Source organism: Larus michahellis, chromosome 3 (assembly GCF_964199755.1).
Source record: "Larus michahellis chromosome 3, bLarMic1.1, whole genome shotgun sequence".
Taxonomy (NCBI): Eukaryota; Metazoa; Chordata; class Aves; order Charadriiformes; family Laridae; genus Larus; species Larus michahellis.
This window is the reverse complement of record NC_133898.1, coordinates 87,726,838-87,746,077: the sequence shown is the minus strand read 5'-3', so window position 1 is coordinate 87,746,077 and position 19,240 is coordinate 87,726,838. Positions and strand designations below refer to the sequence as shown.

General features: G+C 37.2%; 1 protein-coding gene across 5 annotated transcripts in view; it reads left to right on the top strand.

The window, feature by feature from the left end:
* KLHL32 (kelch like family member 32) overlaps positions 1-19,240 on the top strand; it is a 139,790-nt gene that overhangs the window by 71,749 nt on the left and 48,801 nt on the right. For all 5 annotated transcript variants that reach the window (XR_012586281.1, XM_074581078.1, XM_074581081.1 and 2 more), the window contains one exon: positions 710-808. Coding sequence is in view for 4 of the 5 variants with exons in the window: in XM_074581078.1 (XP_074437179.1) it covers positions 710-808 (99 nt within the window). In the remaining variant the exon portion in view is untranslated. The remainder of the gene's footprint in view (positions 1-709; positions 809-19,240) is intronic.

The window sequence follows — 19,240 nt, the reverse complement described above, 5'->3', positions numbered from 1 at the left end:
CCCAAAGACTTTTTTGTGTCCTGAAAGGGATGTTCTAACAAGCTGACCCCAAGACACCAGGCTAGGAGCTGAGGCCCAATTATCCTGGCTGCTGCCGGGGCGTGATTTTAATTGAAATGAGTAGGAGTTTCATGTGAGCAAGTGACAGGATAATCAGTCTTGGTTTCTAAGCTCTTTCTGGCACCTCCACAGCAGCATGCTCACTCTGTGCCTTCACAGCCTTGCTCTGTAAAATGAAGACAGTGGTTAGGAAAATTATGAAGTGGTACCGTGCAGAATGGGAAGGGTGTTCCTAGCCTGTATATTTTTTACAAGCATGAATAATATTAATACTGAAGACTTCTGAGTCAATTCTGTTTTCTGATTCATCAGTATATATGGAAGTGTCCAAGTATATGGATAACAAAAGGACGTTCTGTTAATTTGAAAAGCCTCTTTTTTAAATAAATAATATGCATTTAGTTTTAAAGAATTTAGGGGGTAATGTGACTTATGAACTCTCACAGGAAAATCTGCTTAAAAATCCTTCGGACAATTCAGGTGAACTTTAAAAACTCTGTACGTGTCCTGCAAATACTCCTCTGTATGCTTAATTGTACTCTTTCTGTTCTTTATGTTGACTTAAATGTCTGAAATAACAAAGGTCTGTAGTATTTTCTACAAGTACCCTGAGTTCTCCATGGCAAACCTTCCATTTTCTTCTTTACAGATCCTCTTGGAACCAGGGGTGATACAGGATGTCCTAGCAGCTGGGAGTCATTTGCAGCTGCTGGAGCTTCTCCGTTTATGTTCTCACTATCTCATTCAGGTGAGGCTTCTTTGCCTGATTATCTGCCGTTTCTATTTTGTAAACTTTTGTTTCAAGCCTAATGTCAGTAGTAGAGTATTAGTACAATAGCTGGTGTAACCTAAATGGCAATAAACTGGATTTCAGGAGACCTGAATGTTGAGTGTAATGTGGGTATCAGTTTGTAGTAGGTGCTTTCTTTTCCTATCCATTTTGTCCATTTCGGTCCTGAAAACAAGGATGGTCCACTGATTACTATCAGCACATGGGAGTTTGATTCCCTCCTTTAACAGAGAATTTGCGTTCTTCTGCCTCAGTTTACCAAATGTTAAATATTTCTCTATTGCGACCACGAATATTGTGAAGCGTTCAGATACATAAGTTTTTGCAACAGAATATTGATGCGTATTCCAGGGCGCTACTACCTCTCACTGTAGGGGTAGGGCTTATTACAATGGTACTTTATTCTCAACTGGCCTCGTCGCCAGTGCTGATAATATTATCAACATTAGGGTTGTCATTATGAAGCAAAAAAGCTGAATCTAGTAATTATTTTTTTTTATTTTTTGCTTGGCTTGTATAGGAGATGGATCATGACAGTATTAAGAATGTAGCTTTGATGTGCATCTGTGAAAAGCCTTATTAAAAAAAAAATGGCAATAGCAATTCTACAGAACTGTTTCCTTTTCTTTGTAATTTTTCAGTATTGTTTCTGAAATAGGGTGCGTTGGCTGTATCTGTGCAACAGTTGGGCATGGAAATGCACACCAGCACAATCCTCTCCGTATGCGCTCACCTTCCAACAGCATAACTGCCTTTGAACAGTCTGAGTGTGCTCGGCAGCACGCTGAGCTACTGAGTACCACAGGCTTGCAGGATCTCATGTTAAGATCTTCAGGATGTATTTGAAGGCTCTGTGTCTTACGGAGAAAGAATCTGTTCTTTGAATGTTAGCCTTAGGGAAGCCTTCAAAAGGTATGTTCAGACAGTAAGGTAGTATTAATTTGTGCACTATAAATTGATTAGAAAGTTAAAGGAGCTGTTAGAGTATTGCAGTTTGTATCAGTTTTGTTTTCAGGAATGTAAGGAGGGATTTAATTTCTCTGCAAAAACAGTCATGGAACGTAATGGGAAAGATGGTTGTTTTGAGAAATAAGAAAAGTGAGATGCCAAATGAGCCACAAAACCATTTGGTCCGTTTGTCAGGCAGACATGGGAAGGGATTACTGTAATGAGAAAGAAGATACAAGTCTAACATTGCTAGTCATACAGTATATTTAATGTCCCCCTGACAAATTAGTCAGTGTGAGCGTGTGTCTGCTGCTTACATGCTCTGTCTTTGTCAGAAATCGAACCAAAAAGACCATTGCAGCAAAGAAGCTAGGGGAAATATTAAAGAGCAGGGAAGAAGCTGAGTTATTGCAGTGCTAGTGAGGTAGGGACATGAGAGGACTGTAGGAAACGAGCAGGTACATGCCCAACATGAGTCCTTGTACTAACTTCTTCCATGACCTGTGTTGGGTACCCTCTGGTATTTGTAGTTTGCCCTCAGCACCATCTTAATGCTTTTAATCCCAAGATTACTGCAGTGGCAAGACAACTGGAGAGTCAGCTGTACTTTGGATGTCATCCTTGATGTACAAGCCATAGTCAAGTATTTAGGAACAGACTGCTAATGAACTAAAAAAAAAAAAAAAAAAAAAAAAAAAAAAAAAAAAAAAAAAACAAAAAAAAAACAAACACACAAAAAACCAAGTCAAAAATCAACCCCAAAACCACACCACCCTCTAAAGATATACCCCAGAGTGAGTAAACATTGCTGCCAGCTAATTAACGGACCGGTAAAAATTTTCTGGAGGTGACAGTCAATATGCAGTTACTCAAATGATGTGAAAGACATCTGTTGTACTTTGAGTAGTGGCCAAGCTAGGCTAACTGCAGCTGCACTGGTGTAAAAATGAAGAGAAAGTGAGAGCCGGTGTCCAGTTTTACAATGACGGAGGTAGGGGATTAAGGGTAGGGAATAAGGAGAAGAGTATGTGTTGGGAGACAGAGAGCAGTGGTAGTTCTGTGGAGTATTTTTGAATCAGGGTCTCATTGTAACATTTTGAATGTGCATGGACAATTGTAAGATGGCCGTAGCTTACATCATGTTGGGCTTTAGACTGTATTTTACTCTTTTTCGAGTACTTTTTAGCAGGTTTATCCCAACCAAGCATATTGGTAGACAAATTTGCAGTCCTAATACATCATAGTAAGAATTTATCTGTCTTGTTCTGCAGAGTTACAGTCCATGCAAGTAGTCAACCTTGAGTAGTAAGTTAGCAGAAGTCAACAAGTTACTGCGCATAAAGACTGTGATATCTTTCAGGGTCCAAATCAGTTATATCAAATATCTGTTTATGTTCTACATACTACTGGGTGATTTAAAAAATATCTATTGCTTTATTTTAGTACTGTCTAAAAATAGAATCAAAGTGGTTAAAGAAGGCTTCCTTAAAGCCACTTATCTTTGCTGCAGTTGGTAACTGGAGTCTTGTCACCCCACATGTTGTTATGATAGAGATGCTAGGAAGAGAATAGTGCTTGCCCTTTCTCTGCTTTCTGATGAGTCTGTTAGCCGCAGAGTTCTTAATTTACTGTACTAGTGAATTTCTTTCTTGCTGTTTTGAGTTGTTCGGGTATCATGAACTTAGCTTCGTCTAGCATAAATTCAGGAAATATAGTATGTGAGATCTATCTGTCATTTATTATTGTTGTGTAATGAGGACACAGAGTTTTAACTTGTTAGGGTTGTCTTTAATTGTTTGGATTGGACCAGGCTTTTCCCATATAAGAGTGGTGCTCTTATTGTTAGAGCTTGTTCCAGCTTCTCTCTTTCTTTAGATGTTCCAGCTTGTTAGTTTTTTGGAGCTCAAGACAGTTTCTTGATACTTTTATCTGGGGCTTGTAATTATTCCATGGATTTCACTAAGGACTTTTTTTTGCTACAAATGCAATTGGCATGGCCCATACACATATCTGTTCTAAGGCATATTTGTAGTTCTGATGTTCCAAAGACAACTGTACTGATCTAATTCATTGAAGATGATTGTTGAAGTGTCTAATTGTCGAAGACAATTTGTAGTGCACTGGGGGCAGATTCATTTCCAGCCAATGCTGACTTTTATATGCACTGATCTTTAAGGAATTTCCTCTCAGTTGTCTCGGAATAAACAAGATGTTATTTTGACAATAAGACAGATCATCTTTCTTACAGACCAGTCAGCTTAGAGCACTTTAATTTGTTGATAAATCTCAAAAAGACTTCTGTAACAAGTTGTTTGAATCACAATTACGGCATTTTTATGAAGAGTTTTTGATCAAAGAAAAGACAGAAAAAAGGAAAGAAACATTCTTATCCCCCCACACACCCATTAGGTAATATCCATCTCTAAGATGTTTATGATAGCATGACACAATGGAGGTTTCTGATAACACTGCTAGTTTACTAAATGTGTTTTATCATCTATAAACTTTACATTATCAAATGTTCTGTAGCATCTAATGTTGATTCCATTTTCTCATTGGAAAACTCATTTTGTTTTGATAATTTGCTAAATTTTATTTTAAAAGAATTGTAGATCATATTTTCTCTACTTGCAAACAAGAGAAATGCCCAAGCATTCCTTACTTTAGGTCTCTAATTCCAGCTTTGTGTTGTGCAGACTTCTCCCTCGCCTCAGCAGTGTATTATCTCAAATTATGATTACTCTCCAGCCTTTGCTGTTTGGGGCTTTTGTTTTTAGCTTCATTTGTAGAGGGGGACTTTTTTGAAACGTGCTGATATATTTTATTAGTGATACATACATATTCATGAATCTCTCCGATCATGTCATCTGCATAATTCTCAGGTACTTTAAACATTGAAACAAGGCTTGAAATCTCACACATCCATCTCTACCTAAACAAACGGTAAAGCAATGCGATTGGTCTTAACTGTATTGCTGCTACATAGCTGTGGGAAAGCGAAGCTGAAGATTTGATCTTTGTGTATCTTGAATTGCACTAAGGTCAGTGATCGTCCACGCAGCATTTGCTTGCAGAGTGCACGTCCAGTTCTCTAAGACTCTTGTTTCCTGAGTTCCTCTTCCAGCTCAGATTGATTGTCAGTTTTGGCTGAGGGTTTTTCAAAGGAGACTATCGCAGAGAGCTGCAACCAACAGATAGACTTTGAAATACAGTGGGAACAGGTTATCTGAATGTCTTGTTTCCCTTTTGAAAGTTTTAGCCCTTAGAGTTCCAGTGGAACGTAGCTGTCCTACTATGACATTGGAGAAGGCCAGAGAAAGCTAGTTGAATGGGATGGAGATCTGAGAATGGACTTAAATGGAGCTGTAGGTAGTGTGTTTCTGATGACCTATTTTGCACTTTAAAGCTTGTAAATGTTTTTCTGAAGGGTACCATGACGACTTTATTCTTATGCAAGAAAAGAAATGTGTTAAAAGATTTATTCAGAGCATAAAAATGTTTGTTTCGTAAATAGGTCTGAGTTATGTAACTGACTGTAGATGTAAGAAGTTTTGTCTTTTTCCTCAGCTGTTTGTGTATTCAGTACCAAAGAGAGCCCCAAACTGCAAATTATTTCAACAATCAAAGAGTCTTAGTAAGGAGGGAATGCTATTGAGAATACGTGTTTTTAATGGAATTTCTTTCTACTGATCAACATCAACTTAATATTGTGTGGGTATAGCTGTAGTAATCCGTTCTTAAACCAGAGGTTGATTTCCACTGTCATTCAGAGACCTGGGACATAAGATTGTCCATATTTGAAATCTTAAAGCTAAGTGATTTTTCTGTGTTTTCTGAAGTCCAGTGTTACTGTTTTCAGTTCTGTATACCTCCTGAGTTACATTCAAGGTAATAGGTGTGAGTGAGGGGTCTGGAGGTTGCAGAACTGTCCAAAGCAACCCACTTGTTTCCAAGAGGCAGGACACGGCATGGTTGTTAGCACTTACCCTTTTAACTTTCTGCTGCCAGATCCAGCACATCTTGTGAAGAACCAATTCAATTTACATGCTGTTATGTTTGTGGGTTGGACAGTTGCATATTTTCGATACAGCCTTATTAGAAGTGGTGTTAGCTGACTGTCCTTTTACTAAATGCTGTAAATAGTTTCCTATTCTTACAGTAGCTAGGTGCAGCAAGCGTAGTAGACAAGAGCGGTGATCCTGCCTGCCATTAAAATTCCCCTTACTGTTAAAAATTGTTCTTGGGATCATAAATGTTTTTGTGTGAAGAGAAGTTAAAAGTTTGATGCCAATTTTCCCATTAGTTTTAACTGCATTAAGTTCTAAGCTAAATGATAAATGTACTAGGTTACCTTTTAGAAACTTCATTACAGTGGATAAAACTCTGCCACAGGTACATCTGTCCACTTGCTACTGATGTCAGTTGTAGCATCATCTTTAAATAGGGCTAATTTAAGGTGAAAAGAACAATTTAGGTGAGCGATTAAAATGAGTCTGAAAAAACAGAGCACTCTACAGCAGCAGTCAATTGGAGTTTTCTTGGAGCTGCCTCTGTACTGTATAATGTGAGCAGGATCAGGCCTGGAATGCAAAAATTAGATTAATCAACTCGCAAATGATAAAATAAGACCTCCTGGAATAACTCTTGGTAATAATTGAAGCAGGCAAATTGTTTTGGGTAGGGGCATTTGATTGTTAACCTTCTACTGTAGTGGTCAATCTAGGTTTATAAAGCAAATTTTTTTCATGGTGTATGAGCACCTAATGATCTGGATCTTTTCTTCTACTAATTTTAAACTATCTGAATGTGTTTATATATTGAAATATGTTACTGTTTTTAAAAGGAAGAAGCTACAAATGAATTTGCCTGTGAAATTAAAAGGAGTGTACATATGTGGTGGGTCCAGAGCTTTAAAGCTATTTATTTTTCTTCAATCCAACTTCTCCATTTGGAACGGTGCCAAGAACACAATCTCAACTTTCACTAAGATACACTCTTCAGAGATGAATTAATTCTTACACCAGAGATTGAGAGCATCACCTTTGTATTGCTAGAAGCCCCAGCTCAGTTGGGATTTTAGCTCCTGGGTTTTTCATATAGACCAAATTAAACTGCTGGGAAAAAATCTAAAGGTCATCTAGCAACCAAGGCTTGACTTTTTTTAACTAATACTGAGTTTTCAATCTAAGTACACGCGTGCATACTCTCCGCCCCCTCCCTCCCCACTCCCCCAGAGTTAGAGTGGTGTTTTATAAAGCCACCACCATCAAACTTGAGTCTACCAACTTTAGCCTGCGGTGGAAAGAGTGACCTTCCCATACCGAGAATACAAAGTAGACAGCAATAATGTCGCCTTGTGTTTTGCTGGTTTTCGGTGTTATGCAGTCAGTTGTTGCTGTGCTAGCCTGCTATTTCTTTGAAGGAACATATTTTGTCAGCTGTTGAGTCGTTGAGCTATTGACAGCCATTAGGAAAGTTCTTGTACAAAGCTTAAAAACAACTTTGGGAATTTATCTCCTCTCTCTATTTAACATACAGATACATTACAGAGATGCAGATTTGTATATATGAAAAGTGAATGCACTACTGAGGATTCCAACTTAGAACGGGACTGAGGAAATAAACTATGATGGTTTTCTCTATTTTTCAGTTGGTGTCAGTGAGGACAGTAAAAACGGTACATCCAGTCGCTTTGAATCCCATTGTTACTGTAATCCACGTGCTGCTATTTAGCAGCGATGTGATAGTGGGTATTCTGCTCCTGTGGTGTTAACTGTTTGAGAAAGTGGTGCAACTATGGTCGGGAGCCTGCTGGCTGTGTGTGTGTGTTCTACTTTTCCCAACGAAGTAATAATAGTTGGCAAAGCTGAACTGGAACTGTTGAGGGATGTATGAAAAACTGATGCTGGAATGTCTAGGTTTACTGTTGCTGGCAAGATTAAAGCTCCCCAGCTGTGTAGCTAGTTGTGTGGATACACACTGATGGTCCTCTGCATCAGAATGGCAGGAGAGGTTACAAGCTGGGGAGTGGGATATACTGCTCTGTCTTCCTTCTTTTTACTGTTTCTGTCAGGAAGGGAAGGCAGCTTTGTGTATTTTAAATAGGAACAAAAAAAGCTGTATTGTTTCACTGTTTCCCTCCCAGCCCTTCTCACGTTGTCTTTCTAGCCAGCGTGGTCTCCTTACCTGACCTCTTTGTCCCTCAGCTGCTGAAAGATTCCTGCTTCTGGAATCTTTCTAGTATTTTTATAGTAGTAATCAGAGGCTGATGAATCCTGAACTGCTTAGTGTACAAAATTCTTCTTTGTTTTTATTACCATCTGATCAATAGTAATGTTTGATGTGTGTCATCCCCGCCCCCCGGTCCCTCCTGCCCTGCAATGTCTTTAGCTTTTAATTCTCCTTACCAATTGAGGCAGTTTAGAGGCATGAAACCCCAAAATGGCATTATTTGTAATTGGGTAGTGCAGCTACCCTTATCCGCTGGTGTCCTCGGCGACATGCCCAGTTAGCAGTCTGGCAGGAAAATTTGGTTTATTGGGAGAGATGAAACCCGAGAGACCGAATGGCTGAACTGGAGTTGAAATAAGGCAGTTGGGGCCCTTCCTCCCCAGGCGTGGGCAGCAGGTGGCAGTGTGAGTCCGTCCCAGTTTGAGCAGATAAATTCAAGCTAAAATCAGAAAAAATGAAAAGAAAAATTATTTATTTTTACTCCGTATTAGTCTTCTGACCTAATCAGTAAAAAAGTCATTATTCACACAACACTGGGCAATATGCATTGTAATTTTTAACAAATAATAGGAAACTGTTAATGTTTTCACAGGAAATACAGTTCTGTCTTGTGCAGCAATGGTCATTTATCACTGCACTTTGTGAAATCACTCATTTGTTCTAATTTGAATGTAAATGACTCTAAGGTTTTACAAATAAGGTGACAGACTCACATAAATGTAATTGCAGGGTTCATCTCTCTCTTTTTATATATCACTCATTAAGTTATGAATTAAATACATCGTATTAAACCAGGGGCATGTCCAATGATGATATTGTAATGGCAAATTACTCTATGCTATTAGAGGTGTATTTTTTATTCATGGACATTAATTTGTCATTAAGCGGCATTAGTTTAGCACTTTTATGTGGAAGACGTGACCTGAAAGAGGAGACTTACAGCTCTAATGTGAAAGAACAGGAATACAGCAGATATACAGAGCTTCTTTTTACCTCCTGTAAAGAAGCAGAGGGAGATTTTATTTAAATTTGCTTTGATCTAAAGCAATTTGAGTTGTGTTAAGCCGTTTTAGCAAAGGTATTTCTGAAACGTGAAAATGCTTTGGTTATAAAGTATTTACCAATATGGGAAAACCCAGAATGCTAAGTACAAAATGGTGACTATAAATCACTTGTAACCTATGAACCTGAAGAGAACGTTGGGCCTGAAGTGAGTTACAATCTGATTTTATCTCAGAAGTATCACTGCGGTAGAGTTAATTGTCCATCTTTTCTTTGCTCTGAACTGGCTTAGCCAAAATAAAACTTACTTTTTCTTTCCTTCTTAATCATGAAGCAAGTGTCTTTTACCTCCTCTATACTTTGTATTTTTAAACACACTATTACTATTTTCATGGGGATCAATTTCAAGTTTGAAATTTTAAGCAGGAGCAGAAGCTTTCTGAAGAAAATGAATGAAAGAGTGTATTATTTGATGGAATTTGAGAGGCAACTTGACACTTGAAATGTTAAACTGAGGAAAATAGTGAATCACTCAGTCTACTTCATCTTTAAAAGATATTAAAAAGACCATGTAAATTTTAGTTTCATTTTATAGTCAGTTTAATAGAAGAGACTATCCTTTCAAAGCCCTGTTTACTTAATGGTGGAGATGGACTGAAGTCACAAGGATCCAAGTTGATACATCCTCCAGTTTGGCATCTTTAGTCCAGCTCTCATTAAAGGCAAAATGTCTGAACTTGATACAAATCTTGGTAGTTGATTCCTTGCCCTCCCACCCCTCCCCCTCTCCCTGCTTTGTATATTATGTTTTTCTGATGGCTTAATCATTACTATTTGAGCCATCTATCTGAACTGCTCACAACACATGGAGCTAGTGCTAGTTAAGAAGAAAGATTTTAATGAAAATTACCTTAGCCCAAAGTATACATAAGTAGTTTCAGAAAGTGAACAAGTTCAGTTACCTGACTTGTCTTCTAACTGCTAGTTTTAACTACTGTTAAATACTATTTCAGTACTTAGAGAAACATTTTTGGCTGAACCATTTCAGTTAGTAGGGGAGCACAAAGAAGGAAACAAGTTTCATGTAAGGCTGTTGATATTTTCCAGATGTCTTTCCAGTAGATCTCTTAGCAGCAGTAAATGAAACAGCATTTTAGCACGTTCCATCACTTATAGTGTTTTGTTTGCACAACTGCATCAGAGTAGAGTTTGCCAGGGAACCAGTATCTTGCTTCAGAATTGTGATGTAGCCTAATTCTATTTAAAACAAAAAACGCATTTCTGTCCAGGGTATTGAATAGGCCTTGAACCCAGAATGAATATAAATGCGTACGTGCTGTCTTACTGAATCTTCAGCCAATATGCAGTCAGAGCTTTGAAAGTTATAAATTGTCCTCATTCATCTCACTAATTCTAAAAATGAAAGATACGAACCTAAAGATTAGTGGTATCAGCAACTTTATTAACCATCAGTAATGTCCTGCAAGTGTGTTACTCCAAGCTGGAAAATGTTTGTAACTTTATTCACTTGTTTTCCTGTGTAATCTATTCTAAACATCTGTTTATTAATTTGGAGGAAGTTGCTGCTAAATTTCCCATCTGTTTCAACAGAGTCTTACAGAATTTGTGATTTCTGCCACAGAGAGTGTCTAGCTGCATGGGTGGCATTGGATCTTGAGTGACTTAAACCAGGACTTTTATTTGCAATTCAGTGGCAATTCAGATGGTAACACTTGGAATTGTCTCTACAGTAATTTTTATAGGATGTGTTGTGTCCTCTAGAGGAGTAGTAATATATTGGCTGGATTTACCTCATAAACACTTTTATCTTTGTTGTGAAAGTTTCCAAAGCCACTCAAAGGAGTTTTTTTCTAAATGTTTTCCAAATGTTTTTCTAAATGTTTACCAAAAACTACATGTCTTCCAGTTATATATGCAAAAGGACTTGAATTTCCATAGCATCTAAGCACACCTGTTTATCATGAGGAAAGTACTGTAGTAACCTCAGGTAGGTTCAGCCCTCAAAACACATTGGAATTGGAATTCCCGCTGATGTGAAATGACATGTTGTGGACGTGGAGAAAGCTAGAGGGACAGGCCCCATGTTGTATGCCAGGCCCCAGATCAGTGCTATATGTGCTTGTATTTTGTTTTTGCCTGCCTCACAATATTTTTGCTCATATTTGTGGCATTACCATCTTCATGGGTAATTAAAATAAGCAGGGAGTATATGTATAACAATGGCAATGTCAAGGACTCCCGGAGACTGATATTGAATGTTAACTGGGACTAAATGCTTGAAAGTATTTGACTACTAGATGCTGTTGTGAGTCTTAACTTGCATATGTATTATATAGCATTGGTAAAAAGTCCTAATCAAGTTCTGGACTCAAACAGCACCATTCAGCCCTGGACCAAAAGTGGAAGAGATTAATGGAACTTCTTGAAAAGGAATAAAACAAGTAGCAAAAATGATCAGTGTGTGTGGCAAATATTTTGGGGTTGGGGAAGACAAAAAACATTAGGTATATGTAACCTTTGATAAGCTGTTGTTAGTGTTTTGCTTTTAGGTGTGGTTGAAATCTTTTGAAATTTGGATGTTTTAGCATCTTTTCTTATTAAAATATGTACTGGAAAAGGACCAATTTTTATAACATTGTACGGAATAATCATTAACTAAAAACTTTTTCAGTAAGCTCTAGTTAGTTTTTAAAAAAAACAGTTACTGTTCTTGTTAGCTTAGTTACCTCAAAAAGAATGTATTTCTGCAGCTAATCTATGTCCTTCCTCTGAATGCCCTTCTGATCTTCTGTTAGAGGGTGTCTGGCTTCACTTCATTCTAATTGTGTTTAAAAGTGGGTACAGAAGAGACGCCCTTCATATACTTCAGGATTTTGAGATACTGGCGAGTGTCTGTAGTTGTGAACACTTAGGAATTGGGCCCATGATGATCTATCCTGCCTTTAAAGGTGGTGTCTTCAAGGTGAAATCTTAAAGCCAGTGAGAATTTTGTCATTTGGTTGTGTCTTGCATATATGATGCATTGATTAAATTGTTTTTTCTTCTATATTTCTCTGGAAAAAAAAACCACCTTGGTGGTAAAGCAGGGGGAGGGGAATTATTTTTTTTGTTCTTGGTAAGCACTGCTAGAAACTAAATGAACAAAATTTATCATGATCTTTGAAGGCTCATGCTTTCCTGATGCTTAGCACCTTCAGCAGTGTGAACATTCACATGTGTCAGTTTTGAGAGGACTTGTGACTTGTTTGGCACTACTGAAGGTCAGATGCAGGAACTGTCAAACTGGACATTGAATCAAGGTCCACTTCTTACATTTGTCCTTTGCCTTTTCTAGGTTTTCTGTTTTGGAGAGTCGTATTTATAGTAATTTCTGACCAAGAGAGTGATAAGCGAATGCCTAGTCAATAATTCTTAAAATACAAGCAACCCCTCCCTCCCCAATCCTAATGCATACTGATTATTTTTGTTTTCTAAATTCAGTGGTGCTTCCAGAATTTTTTTCATTCTTTTACTTTTCTTCCCATATGTGGACAACTACTAGCCTTTTTTATCCTGTTTACCTCCTGAAATCGGTTCTGATTATTATGTAGTAAACCTACTAATTAGCACACCTCCTAGTCATGGGAAAGAGATGTTCTTTTCACTGCATAAATTTAGGGGCAGAGTGTTGTAGAGGATTTTATTTTACTGAGACAAATGCTTATACAAAACATGTTACAGACATTTTGCTGATGTGTTGAGCTACATAAATAACTTTAAGTTGTGTTAAAGTTGGAGGTGGGGAAGAAAAGAATTATCTAACTAGTGGAGCACTGGAGTGGGTTCCAGGCATTTGAGGTTCTGTTTTTTGTATCTTCTGCATCATGGGAAATGTTTTTAATTATTCTTCTGCTCCTCCTTTTTTTACCTCTGTAAAATGAGAATTTGCCTTGGTTTAGTGCTGTGAGCAAAAAATTTCTTAGTGATTTCTGTGGTGAGGTCAGATATTCCAGGAGCATAGAGATACCTGAAAAAATAACAGTTTTCCAAATAAAACATATTTTGCAACACCTTTAATGTTGCCTTCTTATCATTTGCGTACTTATAATCAGGCTCTCTTAACTGCTGAGTACTCTCATATCTTCCTGCAGCTGCAACAAGTCTCTTATTCTTCAGAGGAATATGAAACCATATACTCTCAAGCTCAAATTGCGCAAATATTTCCTTCTTTAACTGTGCAGACAATTGGTTAAAAACTTGTTGTATTGCAGTCTTTTCTTTTTTTTTTTTTTATGCAGAGTTGCAAAATGTTTGTAATTACACAAAGGCAATGCAAACAGTCCTGTTCTTCCTAGTCGGTGGCCAGGGTAGCTTTGATCCTACATCCATGAGTCAGAAACTGTTTTCTGAAAATTTGGTCAGAGATTTTTTGCTTGCGTATATTCTCTCCGTTTTATAAATGTATTTGCTCAAGATCAAATCCTCCAGGAGTCTTTCTTTAAAACAAACAAACAAACAACAAAACATAACAGCAACAAAAACCAACCTAAGTTGAGCACCTTAAATCTTGCGAGGTTGATTTTTCCAGCCTATAGAATTTTCATATCCTTGAAGTACAGACTTCAGAACTGGGACTGATATTTGAGCAGTAGCCTTAAAAATGCAGCGTTAAAGCAGCAACAGTGTTTGCTTCTTTTATTGGACAGTACTCTGTGCATTTTATGACATGAGCTTTTCTTCTTTTTTTTTTTTTTTTCTTTTCCCCGCAGTGTGGTTCTGAGAACTGATGTTGCTATTTATAACTGCTTCTTAGTGCCTCCTGATGGCCTGGAAGTGTTGTTCCAAATAGAGCCTGGTATATTTTCTGTATCAGATATGTTACTCGTTCTCAGATATGTTTTTCTTTTTTTAAATCACTTTGCCAGGAAAGCCAGACGATACTCATATTCTTTCATTCTAATAATTTGTTACCCCACTGCTTTTGCAGAGCCTTCTGCAAACTCTGTGGGCAAAACTTGCTATTCTCTAGTTCAATTAAACTGTTAACAGTAATGGAGCAAGAATCAAATTCCTTGAGAACTTTGCTGGAAGAAGTTACACTGCTTTATAACTTACCATTAATAACTTCATTTTGAGATTGTCATTGAACAAATCTTTGATCCGTCTAAGATGCATCCTACTAAATATATGTAATATATGAAATTTATGAAATATTGTGATGCCCAACTTTCTCTGATGCTCCTTGTGTTAAATTTGACCCATTTTATTCTGCCAATATTTCTTGTAAACTTGTGAAAATGAGATTTTTTGAGGTTTCCAAAAAATATCTTCCCCTTCCGATGCCTTATTCCTTTCATACAAGTCAAATGTTAGCTGGGGTGATATGATTCTTACGATGCATCAGGAACTACCGATTTCAGATTAGTGACTGATTCTATTTTGTCTATCAAAATTATACTTAGTATTGAGTTATCTTGCACTGGATTCAGCCATTCTGTAGATAGAGTATCACATATTGCCTTAAAATTCTGAGAGAGTTTTGTGGATTTGGGTTCTGGATTTGTTGATTTGGGATTCTGAAACAGAGTTTTTTGAATCATATTATATATTCCTTGTGCATGAACACCTCCTCTGTTCTTATTTAGACCTGGAGTGTTAACATTAGTATATTGATAGCTTTGCATATGCTCCTGGTTTGTTCCTTAGCGCAGTATCATGAGCGTTGACTTCCTTTTTTAGTTAAAGAGTATCCTGCTATTATCCATCTTCATCATTATTCATTTACATTTGTGCAGAACAGTTGGAGGAACTATCACCCAGCCTCCTTGAGCAGCCACATCTTCTCTGGATTGTGATTCTAATTCTCCTGATGGATTCCAGTACTTTTTTGCCCTTTGTTATCTCTGGGCTTCTTGTCTGGATCTGCTCTCCTGTTCTGTGGTCTGGGTTGTGTTTTTTTTTCTTTTTCGTACTTCTGCATTTGAAAGTGATGGTGTCTTTCTCTGACCTGCAGGGCTCCAAAGTCAATCCTAAGTAGCACAGCAGAAACGGACTTTCAGCCTTCAGGTTTTGTCATTGTGATTTGGCCCACAGCGAATAAGCACGCAGACAGGATCTTGCTTAGCTGTGGAATAGCTGATGGACAGTGCAGCTAGAATGGGAAGAGATTTTAGCTGCAAAACTCAAGGAAGTGATTACTGAGCATATCCAAATTATTTATTTTTCTAGAGGCTGATGAAGGGGGGCAATGGAAGTTTTTCACAGTGATGGCAATTCCTATGAGCTATTTCCATTCTGGATATTTTTAATGTGGAAGAGCAATGATCTTTTCCTGTCAGTCTCATTCCTTGTGATATACTTTTTAAGATGTTTTCAGGAGATTTTAATAGAGATAGGGATTAAGAATAAAAATCACACTTTAACATACTGCGTATTAGAATTTCTAGTGGTTTTTCTACTTCTATTTTCACTGTGTTTGAAAGTTTTGATACTTTATATTGATTTTAAACTTACTTTGTCTTTCAGAATATTAAGGGGGTTTCCTTGCCTGCTTTTGAAACAAATCTTAAGAAAATTATTGAAATCATTTTTCCCCCCTGGTACATACGAGGACAATTACAAGATCTGTTACTCAAATATAGAAAGAAATTAAGTAAGCAATTGGAAAATAATTTCTGAGCATCCTCAGTAGAATCTACCACATCTCAGTGGCTCATACTCGATTCCCATTTGTAACATGTCATATTACTTCTCTCCTGCCTGGCAGACAGAGAGCTGTTACTGTGTCTCACTTGAGGACCAAGTTTACAGAGAATTTTTGTGTATTAAATTGTAGGATGGCTTTGAGCTACTAATGTGATACCATAAAAAAAAAAAAGGCCGTTTGAGTCTAGGATAGTGCATGCAAGGTAATTTATAAAGCTAAGGAAGTACTAATGCTGGTGTACAAGCTACTGCTGAAAAATCAGGAGTACTGCAAAGAGTTTGCACATGCAGAAGAATAAATGAAGTCAAAGCAAGAGAGGTGTAGAAAAGGGCAGCTAAGATCATCAGGAAGACCTGTATTACGTGAGGAGATTAAAAGAGCTTGGCTTGTTTAGTCTAGCAAAATGAGGGCTGAGGAGGAATATGATTGCTTTCTGTAAATATATCAAGGGAATAAATAGTGGGGGAGGGGGGAGCAGGGAGAGAGACAGTGCTGTTAGAACTAAAAGGTAATGTTGGCACAGGAGCAAATGCATATAAACTGTCTGAGTAAATTAAGCTGGAAATCAGGAGATGGAGTCTCAAAGTCAGGTGAGCCTTCTTGTAATAGTAGTTGGGAGCAAGAGCAGAGAGAGTTTTAAGATGGATCTTTCTTAATTTATGACAAAGAGGGTTTGATGAGCTTGTCCAGTATAGTAGGGAAATAGGCTTCCACTCCTGTATTCTCATGGCATTGAACTGTTGTAAGAGTCTACAAAAGAATTGGAAGCAACAGTATTGTACAGTCCTGTTTATCTTTATTCTTCTTGTTGATGGTAATTTTTTTTTTAACTGCTACTCTTGTGAATTTTGGGTTTCTAAAAGGACAAAACTTTCTGGATTTGACCAAAAAAAAAAAAAAAAGTGAGCATTTACCATAAAATTTTGCTGATGGTTGATGGATTAGCCAAGTAGTTTTCAGCTGTCCTCAATCTCTGCAGTAACATTGAGGAGTTAGAAAAAATATAAAGTAATGAAACACCTGTAAAGACTATGTACCAATATTCTGTGATGTCTGCTGGAGTAAAGAATGCAGGATTATGTCATTCCTCATAACATATTTGAAGAAAAGACAGGCTCACATAATTGGCAAAAACTGTAAACATTGGTAAATCTGATGAGATCCTCCCTTTGGGTTTGGTTTTGTACCATTTGGGAAATGGTATAAAAGGGCCAGGTGAAGAGTTAGATGATCTCCATGTTTTGTTTCATCCCTGTATTTTTGTTAAGTAATACTGATTGCTATAGTTATCTTGCCAGGAATACCTGGCAAGATGTGAAGCCAGGTGAGATGTGAAGCTTTTCATCTGGGGAGTTTCTGTGCCAGGTGCAGTTAAAAAAAAAAAAAAAAAAAAAAAAAAAAAATCCCACAGCAGCATCTGTTTAGCAAGGGAAAGCAGCTGTCGAAAACTCTACGGAAAGTTGCCTGTGGATGTTCCAATGGTACCATGGAACTTTAACTGTGTAGTCTTAATGTTTCATTATTATATTTCTTTCCATGATATCCATAATCATGTATGCAATATATAAAAGTTATGTATAATCAGGGTCACTTAAAATATTTAATTGGGTTGCCATTTGAAAATATTTGTACTATTTAATAACTTTGATTAATCTGAGATTCTAGGAAGTGTTTACTTCTTTGGTTTTAGAGTATCTGCATGTGGCATGTTTCACTTTCTTTTTCGAAGACCATACCTATATCTCATCACATGAGCAATCTGAGAATGTCATGTCTTCCCTTTGTGAAGGTCACAGGCCTCCTCCAGGCCTTCAAAGAGGGTGCTCACTAGCACCAGCCCACAGGATTGAAACTGAAAACTAAGCAGATATAGGGAAGCGCCAAGTGAGAAGGGAAATTTCTTCTCATAGGGAAGAGGGAAAATAATCAGGCTGAAATGTTGTAATATTGTTGCTCTTGTACTTAGCCCCACACCTACTTTCAAATAACAGCAAGGATGCAAAATAACTTTTCATGCCTAAAAGAGAAAACAAAAGCGAGAATTAAAGAAAGTGTTGGGAAAGTGATGATCTACCAGAAAAAATTAATTTTATAAAAATGAATCATTTAAAAAGTCGTTCTTTACTGTGCCTATAAATACATCTACAGTCTGCACTGTAGAAGATGCTATCTTCTAATAAATGTAAACACAGCTTTATACACTGCAAAATCCTGCCCCAGCTGTTCCGCTGTGACCAGGCTTTGGCAAAATGTCTTTCATGGTTCAACTGTATGGCTTTGGTGTTTAGTGGAGGAACATTTCAAATAAGATCTAAAATTTAATTTTTGAAGGATTCATGCCTATGCTTATTTTGAAATAGGTATGTCTGTTGCTGCGCTGTTGAGAACGTACGTGATCTGTTAGTTCTTAGGTAAATGTGTGAGGTTTTGCAGAACTAGAACCTTTGATATAGAAAGGAAGAGCTAGAACCAAAAGAAGAGAATTTAATTTAAAATTGTGTTGTTTCCTTTTGTTGTCGATAAGTATGTTTTTTGTCACTACTATTTTTCATTTTGTTGCTATCCCTTATCTATTTAGAGTCTGTCTTTGCTATGATTTATGTCAAGGTTCTCTTCTGAATGGTGGAGCTGGTTCATAGTATTTAACATAGCAGAAAACCTGGAGAACTTGGGCTGCTTAAGGATTTTGAATAAACACGTCCCTGTCCCAGAGAGCTCACACTTCCTTTTTTTGTTTTGAAGAGGCTGAACCCCTTTTAGGATAAGGGAAAATAGTGTCACCGTGCAACTCTTCTCTGTTACAGCAGCAGGGCTAGTCATTTAATACCTTGATTTATAACAGTGTTGTAATCTAAATAGGAAGCAGGTGGAGTTACAACTGGGTATGATACTTTGGATATTAATGGCTTGGCTTGGCAGTGGAATTCTAAAGCTGTATATACTTTTTCTGTCTTAATTATGCATTCATTAAAAGCTTTTATACCCAACAGAATAAAGTAAACATTGTTTGATCTCTGTAGTGTGCTCCCAGACTGTAGATTTGCACAGCAGGGTCTTGATAATCTGAATAAATTGTATTTCCCCAAGGAGTTTATCTTTCAAATAAGGTCATAAAGAAATGCATTCTTTCCCCTTAGTTCTCCTTGTGCTTTTTCTGCTATTTATAGCGCGGAGCAGAGGAATAGAGGTATATTGTAGTCTGCTGTGTTCTTGGCTATGATTAACTCTAATTTATCAATCTGTTACATCCTTTTCTGTGGCTTGTGCAAGGCAATTATTCTTTAAAGTACAAACGAATAAAGATGGATTTAGAAGTAATTTAAATACAATGTTTATATCTATTTTTCCTGTTTGACAATTTATCATATCTCTATATTAAAATACACCTCTGTATTAAAATAGGGACAATGTCACGTAATTTATTTTGAATATTTAATATTGTCATCTTTCAGATTATGTTTGTTCGGAAAACCCTTATGAGGGTTTTAAATGTCAGCTCATTG